The sequence below is a fragment of the Perissodus microlepis genome, chromosome 23, assembly GCF_051167445.1.
Source record: "Perissodus microlepis isolate ML-2025 ecotype Zambia chromosome 23, ASM5116744v1, whole genome shotgun sequence".
Lineage (NCBI taxonomy): Eukaryota > Metazoa > Chordata > Actinopteri > Cichliformes > Cichlidae > Perissodus > Perissodus microlepis.
In genome coordinates, this window is record NC_140482.1 from 39,534,020 (window position 1) to 39,556,379 (window position 22,360).

Sequence of the window (22,360 nt, forward strand, 5' to 3'; positions counted from 1 at the left end):
ACTGCCCATGAACTGAGAAAAGTCAAGCGTGCAGCTGCCAAGATGCCACTTGCCACCAGTTTGGCCATATTTCAGAGCTGCAACATCACTGGAGTGCCCAAAAGCACAAGGTGTGCAATACTCAGAGACATGGCCAAGGTAAGAAAGGCTGAAAGATGACCACCACTGAACAAGACACACAAGCTGAAACGTCAAGACTGGGCCAAGAAATATCTCAAGACTGATTTTTCTAAGGTTTTATGGACTGATGAAATGAGAGTGAGTCTTGATGGGCCAGATGGATGGGCCCGTGGCTGGATTGGTAAAGGGCAGAGAGCTCCAGTCCGACTCAGACGCCAGCAAGGTGGAGGTGGAGTACTGGTTTGGGCTGGTATCATCAAAGATGAGCTTGTGGGGCCTTTTCGGGTTGAGGATGGAGTCAAGCTCAACTCCCAGTCCTACTGCCAGTTTCTGGAAGACACCTTCTTCAAGCAGTGGTACAGGAAGAAGTCTGCATCCTTCAAGAAAAACATGATTTTCATGCAGGACAATGCTCCATCACACGCGTCCAAGTACTCCACAGCGTGGCTGGCAAGAAAGGGTATAAAAGAAGAAAAACTAATGACATGGCCTCCTTGTTCACCTGATCTGAACCCCATTGAGAACCTGTGGTCCATCATCAAATGTGAGATTTACAAGGAGGGAAAACAGTACACCTCTCTGAACAGTGTCTGGGAGGCTGTGGTTGCTGCTGCACGCAATGTTGATGGTGAACAGATCAAAACACTGACAGAATCCATGGATGGCAGGCTTTTGAGTGTCCTTGCAAAGAAAGGTGGCTATATTGGTCGCTGATTTGGTTTTGTTTTGTTTTTGAATGTCAGAAATGTATATTTGTGAATGTGGAGATGTTATATTGGTTTCACTGGTAAAAATAAATAATTGAAATGGGTATATATTTGTTTTTTGTTAAGTTGCCTAATAATTATGCACAGTAATAGTCACCTGCACACACAGATATCCCCCTAAAATAGCTAAAACTAAAAACAAACTAAAAACTACTTCCAAAAACATTCAGCTTTGATATTAATGAGTTTTGTGGGTTCATTGAGAACATGGTTGTTGTTCAATAATAAAATTATTCCTCAAAAATACAACTTGCCTAATAATTCTGCACTCCCTGTAAAGTTTCCCTTGGATAATGGATGATTGGGTCAAAGGTAATTGTTAAAATATATTTATACAGAAAAACAAGACTCTTGAGATTAAACAATATCCATTGTGTCCTGGACAAGAGAGGCAGTAGCTCAACTGGAAGTGGGTACATAAAGTAGCAACACCCACAAGAACACACCTGGCAAAATACACAAAAATAAGTAAATCTTCATAGTTGCACCCTGCTGGAAGAAGCCATGAGAAGATGGGTATACTGGAGCCAAAAAAGTATGGACATGATCAGTGTTCTGTAAGGTACCCATTACATCGATAGCAAGGTGACCCTGATACAAAGCAGAATGGATTCCTGCTTTCATCATGTTGAATTCAAAATCCTGCTTCTCACATACAAGGTCTTAAACAATCAGATCCCATTTTATCTTAAAGATCTGGTAGTACCATATCACCCCATTAGAGCACTTCGCTCTCTCACTGCAGGCTTACTTGTTGTTCCTAGAGTATTTAAAAGTAGAATGGGAGGGAGAGCCTTCAGTTTTCAGGCCCCTCTTCTGTGGAACCAGCTTCCAGTTTGGATTCGGGAGACAGACACTATCTCTACTTTTAAGATTAGGCTTAAAACTTTCCTTTTTACTAAAGCATATAGTTAGGGCTGGACCAGGTGACCCAAATCCTCCCTTAGTTACTGGGGGACTCCCATGATGCATTGAGTTTTTCTTCTTCAGTCACCTTTCTCACTCACTATGTGTTAATAGACCTCTCTGTTATTAACCTCTGGCTCTGTTTCACAGCATGTCTTATATCCTGTCTTCCTTCTCTCACACCAGCCGGTCATGGCAGATGGCCGCCCCTCCCTGAGCCTGGTTCTGCTGGAGGTTAAACCATCTTCTCATTCATAAAATGTAAAGCCTGTTGTAGTATCTGCATCATAGTTACTGTTAGGCTGGTATCAGCTGACCTACAGAACAGCTGTGTCTGTGTAACACATAGGACCTAAAAAAAAAAGAAAAAAAAGATTAACTACTAACCATAAAAAATACAAAAGGGTCACTCCAAACTATTCTTCAGACTAAAACTTGAGAGCCAATTATACTTTAACCTACTGGTTGATGATCCTGCATAAATAATGTAGGTATGTTTGAGAATGTCCTTTTGTATGAGGAACAGAGTGGGCTCAATTAATGTGTCTCTTTGCAGAAGCATAGCGTTTAGCGATGATGAAAGGACTAGCTGCTGTCTATAATAGGAAGAGAAAAACAACAGAGACTAGCTGCTCATTTCTGGAGGCATTTTAATTGCTAGAATACAGAGCCAAGCTAAAAATGTCTCCACTGGCTTCCAGCATGAGAAAGTAACAAAAGCTGCTCTCTGTAACACCTCCGAATCAATACTGGAGGGGAAAAAATGGTAATTTTCAAAATTAACATCATACAGCAATGTACTAATAGCGCTAGATGAAACTAGTTTTCTGCATCAAAAAGCAAAAAAGAAGAAAAAAAACCTGCTAAAGTTTACAGAGTAAAATGATATTCTCAGTCAGTAGCACCAGTAGTTCCAATAGTGGTGCCCCATGCATATCTGTGGTTATGAGACTCTAAACACTAATTGATTTAGATGCCTGTCCCCCTTTAAGTGCTGAAAATATGATATAATCAGTTCCAGCTCAATAGAAGCCACAGAACAATTAAATTAAACACTGGAGCCACTTCTGCTTATGTAAAACAGCTCATGTCTGATTCCGACCTTCGCTTTTCTACTTGCATACTCCCTTACTCTCTGTCCATAAACTGATAGATAGACAATACAGATTATTGTGATTGATTTTCACTTCCCCTCATTATATTAAAAACTATAATTTTTCCATCTGAAATTCACTCATAGTTACAAAGATACAGCAAGAGGAAGAGAAAAAAGGGACGCAGAATTAAGAAGAAAAGAGTTCTAAATAAGATGATTTTCATTGTGCGAAATACACGATCAAAGGATTTCAAGCAGCACCCCTTCCTGTTTTAAATATATGGCCATCTTCCACGGGGACGTTGACCAAAGTGAGTATATAACATCCAGCGTTGTCTACCGCAGCATCAAAATACTGGCAACTAAGTCTTTTTCTGTCATGCGTTACTGCTTTCAGTGCTGAGGTTTTTCCAAAACCAGTCATCTCAAGAGCCACTTCGCACCAGACTCTCAGTCATTCACATAATTCCATCTCGGAGGACGGGACCATTCATGGTTTGTGATGGCTTCTAAGGAATATTTTTCAGCTTGTTTCTGTAGAGTAGATCTGATCCATTTGTTGTTTTTTGTTTTTGTGCTTTTTGAACATGCGCTTGAAAGGAGTGAAATACTGGAACTGCAGAAAGTAGCTTAAGTACAGATTTGAGTGTTTCTATTTATTCCCATTCAGCTGACAAAAAACATTGTTCTTACTTCTGCTACACTTGAGCAGGTGATGAATAGCTCTATGATTTATTTTGGTAATAATATAGACTTTTGCACACCACACTCTCCTGTCTGTACACAGGGTCTATGGAAACGGCTTGTTAAGCAAGCTTCCTAGTTAGCTGATAACTTTACACACCACTGTTTCCTAAACACTAGCAGTGGCCAAAGGGCTAAAATAAAACTATCCAAACAGGAGTTCACCAAACAGCGCGTGAGTCATGGGTCTAAGTATACATAACCATACACAGAGTCTATGGTTGGAACTACCACTACTACTTTTAGTTAAGTACAGGATGTTAAGGCACAATCAAATTAGGATTTTGATGCATCACTACCATCATTACTGAATATTTCTTCCTCTTCTTCTTTTTTTAAAAAAAATCTAAAACCAGTGGAATTTCTGTCTGCACTCTACCTGAAATATTTCTTTAATCTTTCATTAACCTTTAGTTAATTGTTTAGTAAACTCATAAATGCCCTGGTTACCAACATCTCGTGACACAAACGGTTATATTTTTCACCAGACCTGCAGGGTAATATATTCAGTAGGGGTATAGTATGCATTTCTCTGGAGAAATTAATGACACAGCGGTGAACTCACATATTGTAAATCACCCTGAAGAAGAAGCAGCTAAATGGCTAAATAGTCACGTAAATAGAAGACCTTAGTGTTTTCCATTTCTACTTGCTTTGACATCGCAGTAAAAAAATCACCCTGTGTCTGCGTAACTTTCACAACATGCAAGTGAGTAATATTGTTTTAAATGAGGAATGGTAGTGGTTTTCAGTACCGCTGCCAACAAAACTCCCACAAATGTACCCCGTGGGTCCAGTGTTTATTTCGTTATAAATATATGTGTTTATTTTTGTGGCTTGTTCCATTCTCCAGCCGAGACGCACTGAGACAGCAGAGCGAGACTTGATTAACCCTTCCTGATTCATCAGCAACAGGATTTTTTTTTTTCATGATGAAAAGAAATACATTTATTCAGTATGTCTCCCAAGGTAAAACTAAATAAGAATTTCAGTGCAGCAGCACTCAAAGCATTTGCTATATCTGAAACCTCACATACTGTGTGAGTCAAATATTCCCCATTTTGATGTTTGAAAGCAGCAAAAATTCCCTAAATGTAATTTATTTGCTATAAAAGTCACTGACTTTTCCACAAGTGACCACAAAAACACAAAAATGAAAATATTTTTAAAATTTTACACCACTGTACAAGTGCACCAATTTGTGTATATTGAGGCTGCTCCTGTTCAAATTTCACCTGTATCTGGGTCAAATCAAGGAAAATTGTGGTTTAGGGAATCTTGAAACCGTGAACCAGTACATGCCCTATCTGTGTGTATTTGTTTATGGGACAGTGGTGACAGAGATTATACTAAACCTTGACACTGTCAAAAAGAAATATTTGTATTACAACCACATTTTCCCATGTTTCTGCAGAGAAAGGTACCTGCTGCCATTTGAAAATATGAAATAGTAAAACACCAAAGGACCAATCTTACATGGTGCACACATGGAACAGAGGTCATACAGAGGTTAGAGGGTGCCCTAATGCAGACATGAGATCTGCCCCTGCAAGCACTATACATAATCTAAAAATAAATTAGAACCAGGCTGAGATAAAACCAGAGGGGTTTAAAGGCACCTGAGTATATTATATGAAGGTATTTAAAATCCCATCCAAACAGTTAACAGCATAACAGGTTGTCCATTTTCTTCTCCTCACTTCTAATATAAAATAATCCAGTCTGTGAGTTAAAAACCTGCTGTGTTGTAAACTGTTTGGATGTTTCTGGGAAAAGAGATTATTTTATTGTATAAAATAGCACTGCTGCTCAGTAAACTCAGCCAGACAAGGAAAAATCCGTTTTTGACTCCAGCCTGTCGACGCAGTGAACTCATTCTCATTTAAAAAGTGCTTTACAAAAAACGAACATTACAGCTGATGCAGCTTATTCGCAGCATCAGGTGGCCCTGAATCCTCCCTGAGTTATGCTGCAATAAGTCTTGGCTGCTGAGGGTTTCCCCCGATGCACTGAGAGCTTCTTCTTCTTCACTCACTATGTATTTATACACCACTTTGCATTTAATTACTATTATTAATCTCTTTTTCACAGTGTGTCTTTTGTCACACCGTCAAACCTCTGGCAGAAAAGGTTTCTTTCTGTTAAAATTCAGTTTTTCCTTCCCACTCTCAACAAGTGCTCATTGTTTGGTTAATTGGGGTTTTCTCTCTATGGTAGGGTCCTTACAATATAAAGCACGTGGCAACTGTTGTTGTGATTTGATGCTATATAAATAAAACTGAATTGAACAGAAGTCAACTGAGCAGTAGAGGTTTGGGAAATTTAATGATAGATGCCATCTCGTGTCTCTGAAACTTTCAATAAGGATCAATCATTACTAAAGTCAGAGGGACTGACATTTCAATATCTAATATTTCAAATAGATTTCTAATTTAAGATTAATTACACACAATCATTATTAGTAATTCTTGAGTCAAAACTGGCCTATATAACACTGAGAACACGTGAAATATTAACAGTATCTAAGAGCTAGAATTATGGCTCAGTACCTTGTGATTCTTTCACATAACTCTCTTCAGCAACCTAAACCTGAAGTAATGCCTTTATAAAGCATGGCAATATCTATATTATATATGAAATCTATGAAGCTTCAAATCTTATATTTAACACTTTTCATAGTCAGGTCTGCTTGTATTGTAACATCAGTCATGCTAAAGAGATACATTCCAACAATACATTTGAAGTGTAAATTATAACTTTATTTAAAATTTGCTGCTTTAAAGACTATAGATATAATCTATAGGTTACACACAAGCAAACACAACATGAACCACAGGCACAAGTCGATATATAAACAGAAGTATCAAATCTAAAGTATTAAACCAATAAAGCATACACATGGAGACATATCGCCAGCTGAGAACTTTAGTTTCCAAAAAGCTTGAGGGGAGTCGAACACCATGATACCTCTACACCCTCATCCTCATTTTCTGCCATTCGTCAGGTTGAGTTATATACACATGCTTTAGATATAAGTAGCAAGCACAAGCAGAGCATTGCACATCTGTGCAACCACTTCCAGATGCTTCTTGTTGTAAATGTGCACTTTAAATGTGTGGAAATCCCTGTGGACCAAGGTTTGCCATGGGATACCCCACCCCCACTACAGCACAGCTTTGGGGCCTCACAGTCACTGCCAGTTAAGATTCCCTCTGTGTTCTTTTCTCACCAAGTCCATCAGCCTATCAGGTTTGTGGTCTGTCTGATCTATTGTCCATCATCCCTGTGCTTGTTTATACACTGTACAAGATCTACACATGAGACCTTATGCACACCATTCATCAGCACAGGAAGGGGAAAAGGAACATGGACCAATGTTTGAAGTGGAACCAGAGCAGTGTTACAAGCTTCAAATACACAGCTGGGTATGTAACTCTTCATCATTACAGCAGCCATTTAAGAGCCCTGCCAAGGCATCTGGCATCCGTTTGGACCTGGAATTGGATTTGTTTGTGTAGCAAATCCAGCAGGCACCAGTCTGAGAAATCCCGGGCCAAAGCACACTGTACAGGTAAGACTAAAACATCCCTACATTTGAAATAAAAGCATACAATTTATATATTAATCATTCTTTTTGTTGTTGTCTGTTATTTATTTCAAATATAGGTGTATAAACACGCACGTCCTTCACAAAACTTAAAAACATGTCTTATAGCATTCATGGATACAGTATTTGTGGCTCATAGTGGCAAGCTGGGGTGATTGCACAAAAAACCTTAGAGCTGGCACTTCCAACCTTATAAAAGTACATAAAGAACATTTTATATTCAAAATAACTTATTAACCACTTTCAAAATGGCTGTCTCGTCCATCTTTGATTATTATTTGCTAAACAAAATGTTTTTTTCTAACAAAAAATTAGAAAAAAAGTGGAAAAGGGACACAAGATAGAGGCAACGTTTCTTAATATTTGATTGATTGTATAGTAGTGGTATAACACATCAAGTCCAGCAGAAATAAAAGCTACAGGCATCAATGGTGTCTGCTACTGCAGTCCATTTCACATAGGTGATCAAAAAAATCATTAATCTAATCCACAATTACATGTTTACATTTCAGAAACTTTCCAGTCTGGACATGAGCCTAAAAGCTGAAGATTCGATGTGTCCTCACCTTAGCTCAGTTTCATGCTAAACGTAATGAAATCAGTGATATCACATGACAGTTAGTGAAGTCTGCCAACATGAATGAGCACTAATCTAATTAGTGTGTTGTCAGCTGGTAAACCTGTCTAGCACTTTAAGAACAAAATGTTTGTTCTAGCAGAGACACAGATCTGTTTGTACGGCAGTTATGAAACATTACTGGATGTTCTTGTTTCCCATGTTGGTTAACCGGCTCTACAGCTCATGTAAGCAGCTCTGGATGGTCTATAGCTAACGTTTCAGGATTTCTTTAGGGCCACATGCCAATAAGATTTTAGCCAGAGCCAAAGAAAAACCACCACAAAATCAGCAATGTAATAAAAAATTATAACAACATTGTTAATTCGGGTAATATTTACTTAAGCATTTTAAAAATGTGTTTATCAAACAGGCAGCAAGATCCATAGATTTCTGTTGAACGAGGTGACACGGACTCCACGATTTGGTCGACTGCCAGGAAAAAACCTGTATTTTAGCTTTTGAGACATGCTGTCAACAGGATGGCATTATATAGGAAAATAAGTTAACCAACAGTCAGAAATTCAGTATTCTTCTACTGTAGGTCCAACAAAATGACATGAATCCACCAACACTTAGAAACATTCCTGCCTGAACATTCTTCTCTTTACAATTATTCTAGACAAATTTGGTTTTCTACTTTCACAAATCAAAAAATACACTCTAATGTTAAAGCTCCATTAATCGGTGTAGTTTTAATTAAAATTAAAGAACTCACTGGAAGTGAAATAGCTGCTTTGAATTCTGAAACCGTGCCCAGATTCTGGTGCAGTTTTTGGCACTTTTCAGGCACTTTTAGGTTATCACTGCATTCGCTCTGTATAACTGAAATCTAGGTGCTGTCACTGATCCATTCTGGAACAGATAACATGCATACTGCATAATAATAACAACCCTAATTTGCAAGTAATGAGTAAAGAAAGTAGAATATGTATCAACCCAAATGCAGAGAGACTTTTATCTGACATTTTTTTGTCAGTGTGCTGGAAAAAGACACTGGAAGCTTACAGCTATTGTAGCCTGCATTGCTAACACAGGTAACAATGTTACCCATGTTGCATTTGGTTTGTGATGTTTCAGTTAATGCAGCTTTTTTGCTTTACTGTTAATAATGATAGCTTGAAAATATGCTTCTTTCTCTCTTACAGGAGAAAAGTGTCATGGTTGTGTCTCAGGTGCCTAGGGATGGGCTGCATCCCTCAGTCCAGTGGAGCAGGTAGAAAGTGAGTGGTTGATGCAGAAAAAAGAGGTTGAAAGTTACAGGCCAGAAGTCTAGCTTTTCCTTTCTTTTTTAAAACACAAATACAAAGGGCTGATCGCAAAACTTACCAAAACATTAAAATTTGACACAGTTCCAGGACAGAAGGCATCCTGAAGAGTCAGGATTGCATATAACCCAGGTTATTACCTGATCTAACCAGGTTGAAGCCCCTGGATTTGACGCTATCACACAGGTTTGTGGTCTGCAGGTTTGCAGTCTTTGTTCCTAAGTCCACTATCACACAGTGCCACGACTGTGGTAGTTGTAATGGTTGCTGTTCTCAGAGTCTGCAATCTGCACACTGGGTTTCCTTTCTGGTTCCTCACTATCGCGAGTGCCAGGCCTCTTGGAACGTTTAGGACACTTCTCGAAGAAATCCGACACAAAGTGCACCTGCAGAGGAGAGGAAAGGAGAGATTAAGAGGGGACAGAAAAAGGAAGCCAGACAAGATTGCAGGTCACTTAGAAAATTATTTGTGCTACAGAGATTGGAATATAAACAAGTAAGGGACACTGAGGAGGTCGGGCAAAGCTGGAAACTGTGATTACACATGTCTGGAGAGGACTGTGAACAGCTGTTAAATGACACACTAACGCAGACTCTCACACACATCAGAGAGGAACACACAGAGAGCAGGCACAACCCCTGCAGACCATAAAATCCTATGCCCAGGAGGGTCTCTAATTGCGCGCAGCACTGTGAAGGCCAAAGGTGCAGGCTCACATCCCAATTAATCATGCATGGACACACACAGACACACAAACACACGCTCTACCACTCCAGAATTTCCACGAGGCAGAGCTGACAGTGGTTCAATCATAACAGGGAAGTGGCCAAACAATAAAGAAGCCCAGCTGGATGAAGGAGGTGAATGGACTTGTTACCTGCCAGCTGTGAGTATGTGGGTTTGTATCAAGACACACCATGCTGCTGTCACACTTCACTCTACTCATACTTCCTCTCTACATGGCTTTTAACTTTGGGAATAAAATATATGTTTTGAGCTATTCTGCTAACGTTTCCACTAAATGTCATTTTTATGATTTAGACGGTCACACCCGTGTTTGCCTTTCCAGCACTTGGAAACCACAGGACTAAGATGCAAAGTTAATATGTCATCAGGTAGGAAGCTGGTGGTACAAAAAATGTAATGAAAAAAAGTCTCCATGTAATCATAAATTCTCAAGAGGAGAAGTAAAAAGAAAAACTGCCAAAAGTTCCCAGGCGTAAGCTTTTAAAAGTAATGGCTGTGTTACTATAAAATCACAAATTTTTGTAGCATTTATCTTGTAGGACGTTGCCGTGGAGACTCACATTTAGCAAAGCAACAAGCGCTCCCTGCAGCAGCCCCACCAGCACATCGCTCCAATGGTGCTTGTAATCAGAGACTCGGGTGTAACCCACATAAACCGCGAAGGCCACCAGGAAGAACTGGATGGTGGGCCGGAGAAGTCTGGCCCACTTTGCCACAAATCTCGCCTGCACGTAAAGCTGGAGGTGGAAACAGAGAGGAAAAAGAGAGCAATGATGCTATTAGCACTGCTGGAACCTAAAAAGGTTATCACACCAATACATAACAGCATAGTCGCCAGTTATATTATGGCAACACTGCATCATACATCATAACTGCAATATGATATGCTAACAAAACAGTAAAGTAGGGAAATTTCTGCCATTTCTAAATGTGCTTAAACTGCAGCACTATCAAGATACTGGTTGGATCCTTTAAAAAAAGCCTATGATTTTGGTGCTTGAGTTTGCAGTGAAAACAGTAGCTGGCACCTCTCAAATTAGATTTAACTTTAAAAAGGTGCTGAGTACAAATCTAATTTATGTTCTCCACAGACTCAAACCCCATTTATGCTGGAAAGCACCGATGCCAACAAAATATGAATCTGGCAATAGTTCAAAACTCTGCTCGGCTGCTGTTAAAGGTGCAAAAATTGGCATCGCACCACCGCCCGCCTGCCATACAGCTACGCTGCATTCAGCACTATAGCATACTCTTTCAAGGCAGCCCAGAGGACAAGGGCTGGTTGTCACAGCTGAGCTTTATGTTTGTTTGCAGCATATGCCTGGCAAAACAGAGAGCGCCAAAGACAGGAATGGACACTAGCTGGACGCTCTTTTCTTGGAACTGAAAAAATAAAAGCTGCTTTGCTTGGAGCTTGCTGTGTAGCTGCGGTGCCTTTTAAAACAAAGAGATGGGGCCAAGTGGAATGAGCTGAATAGGCCTGGAAGACAGGTCAGAGCTCGTGCTTTGCCTTCATCATTGCTGGGAAAAGGGTTGCAGACTATTCCAGATCATTTGTCTCACTACATTCTTCCCCTGGACTCCACTTTTCCCTTTTATGTCTCTGAGTACAGATCTAAATGCATGAGAATGCTCTTAAAGGAGCCCAGAGGTTTTGGAGTTTTTTTATTTAATTTTTTTTAACTGTACAGAGAGATGGGTTTTATGTCTTGAAGCTCACATTCTGTACTTACCGCTAGGAAAAGCATGCAGTACATGCTAAAAGAGGAGTGACCAGAATAGAAGGACAATCTAGAGAAAAACACAATTCAGATGTAACTGCTTTACACAGGATATTTGTACAGTAGCATTTTGTAGCATCAATATCATGTAAAATGTGTTAGACCTCCTTTTCACAGACAATGTCTGATTTTTTTGTTTTACAGTATGTTACAATCTGTGTAATTAGTATGAGGTTCTTGTTTCCTCTATAAAGAAACTGATGGAAGTTCTTTCCCTCCTACCTAGACTCTGTGACATCCTCAGGAGTCCCAGTGCAGTTGATCACCGGCATGTATCCTGTGCAGACTTTCGGTGCACATACTGCCATGAAGTTTGGCCTTGGACGCCCAATAGTGTACTTTGCAAGGTCAGTAAGTGACTGGCTGACAGCTCCTCCAAACAGAAAGGTGCCTACTACCTTGTAGAGTGCAGCTATATACTGATTGAACTGTGTGTTAGACTGAATCCTCTGTCTGTAGACCAGATAAGCCTCTCCAGATGAGATCTGAGGAGAGAGAATAAAAAAATCAAAGATTATTTCTCCATTACATAAAAAGTCTTCTCCTACTTCTATATCAACTCATTGTCAAGTTCTGGCAAAATGCATTCATTTATTTAAGAAAGACCATAGGATCGTGTCAAATGAGTAAAGTCAGCTAGAACAGTGTCATGAAACGTCCTGTTACACTTACAATGACGAGAGTGCAGCAGATGGTGATAGCTGCCAGCATACCGGGGGTGATGGTGTCTAGTTTTAGGGGATACTTGATGCTGTCATCATTGCAGTAAATGCCTCTTTGGTATGGCTTGGAGACAATGGTCATAATGATGAAAGGCAGTGCCGCTGGAGGGAAAACAAACCAGATGAACAGTCTTATTATGTTAGACTAATTGCATATCTGGATAAATTTTGCTCTTGCTGGGATGAGATGGATGCATAGGTGTTTGACTGTGATGTAACAGAAGTTCCTGGGCTTTGGCCGTGATTGGGCGGCACAGGATATGGATAAGAGGATCCCGGATCCAAGTTAATGTGCTTTAAAATCAAAGAATAATGAGGTAGAAAAACATATTTGGCTATTTTTCTGTATTTTTCAGACATTACCTCATGTCCTAACTTGGGGGATGAAATTTTTTTCTAAGGATAAATGCTAAGTTCACAAGGATGAAAACAACCCACAAGGAGAAACACATTCTGTGCTTTAAATGTAGGCAAAAATACACAGTGGGAAATAGATTTTATATTCATGAGCATATGCAAAAAGAAAAAAAAAAGATCAGACATCAGACATATACCCATGTGTACAATATAAACAGTTAAAAAACTGTACACAAATTCCTGCAGGCATGTGGTTGTGTGCAAAATAAGCCCAAATATAGCTGCTTACAGCTCCCCCGAGAATGCATGATGTCCTCGAGAGGTTCAGGAAACTCAATTCCTAAACCACACGCTCACCATCTTCCTCTCTGTCTAACAGACACTCACTAACAGGCACATTTCAGAATGTGAAGAACTAATAAACAGTTTCTGAATACATTTTGCAAATTGCTTTTGTACTATGTGAATCAAAAACCTGTTAAATTTGCAGAAGCTCAAATGAAACTTGAAGATATGAGACTGCTGAAAAACAGCTGATACTTATTTCTACATCTTAGCAATGTGACCCAATTAAAACGAGCTTCTACTAGCTGTCTTTGGCGATCCCCTTTCAAGGCTACAATGCAGAGTGGTGAAGAATGACTCTAGGGAGATTTAGACAATATGTGAGACAAAGGCCTTATATGCACAGGTGCAGAAACTGGAGGTATTTGATCCAACCTTGGGCTTGTTGATGGGAATAGTAAAGTAATTAATGTTCAAGAAATAACTAATACATTATCCAGTTATTGGTTGGACATATTATATAGCACATATATGACACATAACATCCTAGAAATGCAGGGAATAGGTATCTTTTGTCCCTTACATGGCACTGCAAATTTGTAGTTTTATAGGGTTACGGGTATTTCTGACATTCATTAGAGAAGTCAAAGACTAAACAATCAACTGACAAATGGCTGAAAATGATCAGGTGTTCCAGCCCTAGTAAGGAATGTGTTCTCCACCCTAATACCCACTACTGCTATCCATAGAAGGCAGACAGTCTTGGGCCCACTGTGAAAATACCAAGCGCCTGCATGCGAAATGCAACAAAAACAGCAATGCAAAAGCATTGCAAGAACTTGAAAAGTTCACTCACCAATAGCATTGAATTTCTGTGTAAATGAACTGTGCACCCCTCCCATTTAAAAGCAAAAAAAGTCTGCCCTTGACATATTTCTAGGAAGACTTCCAGTGAGCCTGACTGATGAGAGACCATTAAGACTGAAACTAAAGGAAAATATACAACAGGAAGGTGGATTGGGATTCAGCTGAGATAAATGCTCTGTTGATTCCATGTTTAATTCCACCTCGTGACAGATATAGGAGAACAGCCTACTGCAAATGTGTGAACACTGTCACAAAGAAAAGCACTACTTAGTTTGTAAGTGGACCCGAAAACTGTCACTTCGGTACATTTAACAACTCGGTTAAATTCTTAGAAATACCCCTCGCTATTGTTCAGTATTCTCAGCAACAGGCCATGTATGATGACAGAAGAAGAATAACATGCACTTGATCTTATCGCTCTATGTCGAAGGTGACACGGGATGAGATGGGATATAGAGACATGTCGCCTGCACACCTGTGGACAAAGGGTGTTATGGGCTCAGTGAGCAAAGGCAGCAGCAAAATACAGGCTTTGTGCTGAGAGCAGAATAAACAATAGTGCTCAATTGGATAAACACATGATTGTGCATTGACTCCTGCTGACCTGGCCTTGATGGAGCTGGATTTAGACTAGACAAACATTGAAGGAAAAAAAGTAGAGATGTTACCTTTAACAAAGACAGTGTTCAGTCACAAAGTAACTTTATTTAAAAGCCTTTTGCCAGACTAGTCTTTCTAATCAAAGTACCCTGGGGAGGGCGTGGGAAGCTTTCCCACCATCCGTAAAAACAATCAGAAACACTTTCCAAAACATGCAACTATTGTTACATGCAGCAGCCATAAATGTTTAAGTAATTTTAGTGCGTACAGGCAGTTTAAGTGCATTTACCCCCCATCCCCCCTTTCTAATACCAATATCATTACAAGCAGCAGCTGGTTGTCACCTTTCACTGTGTGGCAGATTCCCACCAATCACTGCATGAGCACAGGACCCCAGTGTGCAGGATGTGGTAAACCAGGATTTTAAAGTCCTATTCCACACATTTTCCTGTTACAGCCACCAAATCCTGTCTGTGATAACTGTAGTGTAATACAGTCTCTTATATTTAACTAACATCCTGTCTGAAGCACCACAGGGGAGCTCGCTGATGCAGATTTACTGATGTGGCTTTTGGGTGGCAGCTTATCCATCTGTATCCTGCATCCTGCTACCAGCTGGAGAGAATGGAGCAAACTTAAAAAAAATCAACAACTACTACTTTTTATTTCTCTGTGGAGTCAGGAAAAAATAGTTGCACTAAAATCAGAGTCAGGTTTAAATGAAACCTACCTCCATGAATACATAACACCAAGTTTGAAGGTTTTTATAAGATTGGCCTAGACAAACTCTAGAGAAATGTTTATTTACCTAACACAGAATGGTAAATGTCAAGCAGCAGTACAACATAATTATTTCTATGCTGGAGTCGCATGATAGAACCAGGCCATTAATCACAGCAAAGCAGGAGAAGAATTAAGGGGGAAAAAACCTTTAAAATGATGTGCCAGCTAGTGAAATATTGCACAAATTCACACATGGCTGAACAGCTTTTGCACGTCCATCATCACCATTATTCTACTGACTGCAAAAATGTATTCATCTCATCAGCTCAATATCTTTATGTTTTTTAATGCTTACTAAATCCTCTTAACAGGACAGAGTGAAGTCAGCCTGCAGGTCTTTAAAAAGCCCCTCTGAGTTGTAAAAAAAGTATTAATTTTTCATGTCTGTTTTCATCCATGAAGCACTAATTCAGCTGACACCTGCCTTTAACTTTTAAGTCATGAATCAGAAGCTCAGATGAAAAGGGGGGAAAACGGCAGAAATAAAATGATGTAAGGAGTCTGGACTGCTCTCATGGGCAAAATAAATGGTACGCCCTGAGGTGCGTATGTGAGTGTGTCTCATGAGCAGTCCCCCTGCGTATAATATCTGCAAAAAACAAACCAGCCAGTCTCTGGAAAAGCAGACATACTCCAACACAGTTTTCAGACAAAATTAGACCCATCGGCACACAAAATAGGCCTCCAGCATACCACGAGACAATCCCACAACCCAAACTGACATTGCTCCAGAGCTGCCTCCACTTAAAGACCGAGCAGTGTCTCCGACTCTGCTGGAGATTTTTCTGTTGAGAAAATCTGAAAGAACACAGAATACTTGGAAGTAACAATAAAAAGAGTAGACTTATTTCTTTAGCGTGCGGAAAGCCTTGTTTTTGAATGTTTCCTCCAAAGATTGAGGGAGGAAAATGTGGCCAGGAAACGCTCCTGCCTGAGCCTCTAATGTGCAGTCGTTCTGCCTCCGTTTAAAGAAGGTTCACTTTAGAGTTTTTGGTTCCACTTTGCAGTAATACCTTGGTGACTCCCACTGCTACAATGGATACTAGAGCAAAATGAAGCTATATGAGAGTAACTGAGAATGACTGTCTGAAGAATCCAGCTCAGTCAGAGGGAGATTTCTGCATTAATTGATACATGAACAACACCAGCATGTTCATTCTTTCCACTGCTGCTGAATCACATCCTCTCCCCCTGTTTCTCTATCATGGTTAAAGCCATTCATTCTTCTCTTTCTGTCACTCACTCGATCACAGTGTCCTCCCACACACTTCTCCCTCTGTTGTAAATATAGAGGCCTCACTGGGTGATGCTTTATTTAGCTGGTAGATGTGCAATTATGCAGGACCATTTGGACCACAATCGCACTCTGGTGCTGACATTCAAGGCCCGTCACATCCTCTGCTAGCTTAGGTCTTTTTCTTCCATTTCCCTTCCCTCCTTTTCATGTCTACATGTATTTGCTGTACAGGGTCCATTTTTCTGCCCTGGAGACCTTAGTCCCTTGAGTCAAACTTCCATGATTATCTGGAAGTCACAGTTTGAGAATAGCTGACACCTACTCACCGTGGTTTCTCTGACATAACTTGCTGCACCTGCATAACCACACAGATGGACAATTATGTTCCCTAATTTGAAAAACATACAGTCTGGGTTTTTATTATGCATACCTAAAGAGTGCATAGCCTGTGTGTGGCGTGAGATGGGTGTTCCCATGCCCTTAGGCTGCCCTGCGGGGCCTAAAACTTTCCTTCGGGGTCGTAGCTGGAACATTTGCCCTTCCATCTAATTTCTTCCACTCTGGTTTCCTGTCTTTGCAGCATGAAGGTCACCTTCTTCTTATTGTATTTCTAGCCTTCTTTTCTTCCTGTTGACTGTTTTAGTTTCATCTCACATTTCACCACTTCTTAGAAATCTGTGTCACTCTTTAGTCATTTACTCAATTCCTGACTGCTTCCAATTCCACCCTGTGTGGATGAGGACAGAGGGAGGCTCCCCCCCCCCCCCCCCCCCCCCCCCCTTTCTTTTAGCTGGAGTGTTTCCACTTTTTATTCCTTTAAATAAAAATTTCTCTCCTTTGTTTGTTCCCTCCAATTCAAACATGCTTTTATGTCAAAGCAGGTCATGCTCAAGAAGATGTGTTGCAGTTAAAAAACCAGCTAAAGCTCTCTCTCCTTCTAACTGTCGCCCCTCCAAGCTGGACTGACTAATGTGGAAGGTATGTGCTGAGCCTACAACCTCTGCCGGCGTAGGCCTCTGGAATTCTAATTCACATGAGGAACGCCCAACTTCACCAGTCACACCAAATCCTGCTGCTGCTGTGGTCCATTCTTTATTTTTAATCCCACTGTTTCACTCCGTCCATCATTTACGCGTGCTTAGCTTCAAGCAGAGCAGAAGGAGACATGGCGGCAGGCGAGGCTGTGCGAGTGGTGGGAGAGCAGCTAAATCTGGGTGAGCAATCAAAGAGTCTGGGTTTGGAGGGGATCAAAGAAGTAGGCCACACAGGTTTCAACCTAAACCAGAAAGGCCTGCGGGAGGAGTTAAAAGGCAGTCTGATGTGTGCAGCTACAATGAATAATCCTGACCTTACTAAATAAGCTGCTGCCTTGCTGTGTCGTACTTTATCCTGTATATATTTGATGTTGCCTTTATATGTTCCCAGTTTGTTTGGATTAGTCCTTAAAATCTAGTTTGGCTCGACATTAACAAGAAACATGTCTTTTAGACTGCGTTTGGCTTATTTACAGCTCGTATCTTTTTCTAGTGATCAAACAGCACTGTTTACATTTTTGATACTCGAGGTTTTATATGATGTCAGTGACAGCTCTGGCAGTGAGCACAGCAGCCCCAAACACCTGCTGTTCATCATTCAGAAAAAAAGGTTACCTAAGGAGAGAAGTGCTTATAGAGCTTTTTCCAGAGTGCACGAATTGGGGGGTTACACCAAAACAAAGATTATTTTGAACTGTGAATCATGCTAAGCTCTGGTAAAGTCCAAAATAATAACATAGATCTGCAAAGAGCAGTAGGTATCCTGTAATAAACATCAATAAATATACAGAAAAATAGAATATTGGATGTCGATATGGCAGAGCTACATAAAAGAACATACAAATAAAAACTTTAAAAAACTGTAGAAACAAACAGTCAAAAATAATCAATGTATGCCTATAAAATACCTGAATTCCACGCTCAACCTCACTTGCAACGATTTAAAATAATTTGAATACCAGCAACCAAAATATAAAGAAACTAAGTTCTTTCAGTGGAACGTGTCTGTTTGTTTAAAAGGGCTTCAGTTTCCATGACATGGCTCTCCTAAAGAAAACCATTCCCATCAAGCATCTTCATAGCTTTGCTCTGAGAACTCAAGCCAATCAGTCTTACCAACAAAAACCACATGAGAGACGCCGCTGGATGGCTTCACCGACAAACTAACAAGGGTTGGCAAGCAACACAGCAAGGGGACAGAGTGCATTTAGAGTAGAAAATGCAATGAAATGCGTAGACAGTCTGATAGTTTTCCTGCCGTGGGAATCTGTGAGCAAGCGCTATTGTATGTGTCACTGTGATTGTGATCATATAAAATACTGAGAACAACTTGATATGTGCAGGTTAGGCGAAAATCAAAAACTCTGCTGCCATTGTTCTTTAGCTGTGCAAAAGAAACCAACAAATGCAGAGTGATAAGTGATAAGTATACAATTCTCTGAAAACAAAATTATAAAATACTGTAAATCTTAGAGATAGGCTCCAGCCCCCGTGACCCTTATTAGAATAAGCAGAAGAGATGGATGGACTCTAACACCATTTTAAGAAATGCAGGTATGTTTCTGAAGGTTAAAAAGAAAAAAAGGAACTTTTACATACTGTACAATACATACATAACACGTTTTGTAAGTGGGTCAGCAATCAATGACACAGAACAGGTTTGTCACAATCTTACAGACAATAACGAGCGGACACATGGGAAAACAAGAATGTGTTGGCAGTGCCTCACCCCAAGGCCATTTAGTCTATTGGCCTGGTGTATTATCGAGCGCATTACTCACGATTCAAAATGTCATTAATTTGTCCAACAGGAGCACCCATGAAATGAGGTGAGCTGTGACATACATGTTACACCTGCAGAGCTGTGGGCAGGGAGAGGTTAAAACCCGGTCTTTCCTTTCTCGAGCCAACACCCACCATCTATTTGTGCTGAGTGTAGACTTACACAGACGGGGTAGGGAGAGTGGGAGGAAGGGAGGAAGAATAGACGAAGAACTGAGGCCAGAAGCTCACAATAAACAAGAAATTCAAAACCAAGGTAGATCTTTGACGAGTACAACAACCTCAAATGTCCCTCACAAAAGAAAAAGAGACAGGAAGCTTAAACTAGACAAATAATACACAATACGACAGACCTCGAGTAGGAAGGAATCAGTAAACTACCACAAACCAGCTATTTTACACCACATTCATCCATTAAGGTGCTCAGTAACTGTGTTGTGGACTGTATTAAACAAAAAACCACAACAAAAAAGACAGAGGCACATCTATTCATATGATACCAACAGTTATCAGTGTAGTTCGACCTGGGCAGGGCAGGGTGAAAGAGATAGAGAGCATGCCAAAGAAATCTTTCTTTCATGTTACCATTGATTTTGGCCTTTGGATTCCTGAACAAAGGATAGATGAAGGCAGTCTGCTGAATGTGAGACATATTTCTTCGGCTGAGCAACAGTCCAGAGAGAAGAAAAAGGCAGACGCTGATTTGAAAGGCTCACAAATTCAAGAAATGTAAACAGTCTGAAAATGCAGAAGAAACCCAACTCAACACTGTTTCCATACAGGCTAATGGTCAGCATAATTATAAGCTCTATCGTGTTGTTATTACACGCCTGGGGAAACCTCACATAAACTTGGGGTTGACTTGACGATTATTTGGGTGAATGACATGGGTGGCAGTAGGGAAAGCGAAGGCAAAAAGGGTGGGATAATCCATCGAGATCTGACCAACCATCCGACCAACCCAACCCAGACATTAATCCCAGACTTGTGACAACCAAATGGTAAGGCTTATCATGTTCAGCAGTCTGTGGATATTCCCACTGATGGAAAATACTCCTAAGCTCTTTGTAAAGCCCGGGATGGAGTAGGGGCCCTGGAAGTCTTTGTCCTGAACTCCTTCCTCTTTTGTACCTCGCCGGTAGAACCGAGACAAAACAAGTGATAAACAAGGTGCCAAACACCAGACCGTTGCAAAACAGATGGCTGTTGTGCTCATGTGGCATTAACACAGTGAACCAACCTCCCACCACACTGGTATATTCCACATGTGCATATTATCCTTGTGTCCGCATCTGAAAACAACTTCTTCTGGACATGTCAGCTCAGAGTTTTTATGTTTGTTGTTTTTTTTGTTTGATAAAGTTGATCTAATCATTATCTTTATGATGAAAACATTTGGCAGATTATTAAGCCCGGTGATTTTTTTTATTTTGGCATCTGTATTTATATGTTTTTAACAAACCCCCTTTGAGTCTCAGCTAATTATTAAAAGATTCACACGTCTGTCAAAAGTCTGTACAATATGTACATTGTTATTTTCATTATGCAAATCTGAATACGGTGACATTAATATTATCTTTATAATGCATTGAGTTATTGATACAGCTGCACCGATTAAGTAATTTCATACAGTTCGTGTAAATCTCCAATAATGGATTCATTGTTTCCTGCCTAATCGTGTTCCATACCTTGAAGATGAATGTCAAAAGACACTCATCAGAGTGGAAAGCTGTTACTACAATGTTTGTTAATATGGTGCATTTTCTGACACTATCCAGAGGAGGGAGGAGACGAATCCGATACATATTAGTTCATTGGTTATAGCAGAAAATACTGTTTCTTGGGGGGGTGGGGGGGACGAATTCTGCCTGAAGTTAAACGCGGAACATCCGTTTCCGAGCGCAGCAGAAAGTCAAATGTCGAGAAATGCACCGAACGTAGGAAGTGGGGAGCAGTCTTTTTAGGATTCCTGGCAGACAAAATATGTGGAATAAGCGGGGCGCACACATGCGTATCAGATTTCCATAAACAAATATTCACCTTCCTGGGGCACTGTAAAGTCCTGCAAAGTTTTGGTGAGTAGGTTGGAGCATGCAGGCTTGCGAGGAGGATGACACTGAGATTTCCTCTCATGTTCTGCCATGGTGCAATTGCACCAACATTTAAGGCCGGGACGTTATCCCAGCCCGGATCTCCATAAACAAAGTGAGTGATAGGCTGCTCAGTTAGCGCCAGACCCGAGTGTGGCAGTCCAGCTGCTGGATCAGCAATAGAGATTTAAATCAGCAGCCATCCAGAAAACCTTTTGTCTGATGAAAAAAAATCGCGCTTGAGTTTAACGTGCAAATAAACAAACACCGCTGAGTTCCCATTACTACAAGAGACCCTAAGCTGCTGTTATCGGTGCAAAACACACACACAAAAAGCGAATTATGAGAAGAAACGGATGTAGCCACAAGTATATTACCAGTGGCGCCTGCCGACTTTTGCGCATTGTCCGTGTGCTAAATAAAAGGAACAGGTTGTTAACTTACCAGCTGTAACGCACAGCACATCCACCACCACGAACAGCTTCTTCTTCTTCTGATCCTTCATTTTCTTTCCGCTAATTTACTTTATAATCAGAAACTTTGAGAGATAATTTTTTTCTTGAATAAAGTAAACAAGTCCATCTGAGTTCGTTCACTCAGAAACGTACAAGTAACTCTAAAAACAAAGGGTAACCTGTACAACGAGTTCTTCCGGGATCCTGGTTCGTACCTGTGCTGCGATGACAGTGACAGCGGAGGTGTGTAAGTTTCTTATAGCGCCACTTTATCCAAACTCCTTTCGGAGCAGCACACCTCTGACGCTCTGCGTCCTTTTGCGCACATAACTGATTTGGGTATCAAATAAAGACCAGAGAGAGACCATCCGATTGAACAGTGACGGAGGCGTCCGCAGAATCCAGAATAAACTCTTTACTCCGGTCAAACCACGCCACTGCTCCTGATCCCTCCTCCTTGCTTCCTCGTTTGGCTCTTCTCTTCATCCGATCGCC

General features: G+C 40.5%; 1 protein-coding gene across 2 annotated transcripts; it reads right to left on the reverse strand.

Moving 5' to 3' along the window:
• Positions 1–2,589: 2,589 nt before the first annotated feature.
• plpp2b (phospholipid phosphatase 2b) lies at positions 2,590–22,360 on the reverse strand. Of its 2 annotated transcripts, none has more exons than XM_084921789.1 (6): positions 22,081–22,360; positions 12,326–12,477; positions 11,876–12,138; positions 11,606–11,663; positions 10,433–10,609; positions 2,590–9,510 (listed from the first exon to the last, which is right to left on the reverse strand). In XM_084921789.1, exons 2-6 carry the CDS (start codon positions 12,455–12,457, stop codon positions 9,355–9,357), a joined length of 786 nt encoding a protein of 261 aa, XP_084777915.1. In that variant the 5' UTR covers positions 12,458–12,477; positions 22,081–22,360; the 3' UTR covers positions 2,590–9,354. The 2 variants fall into 2 exon arrangements, with proteins under 2 accessions (XP_084777915.1, XP_084777916.1); XM_084921790.1 differs by lacking the exon at positions 22,081–22,360 and adding an exon at positions 21,855–21,924.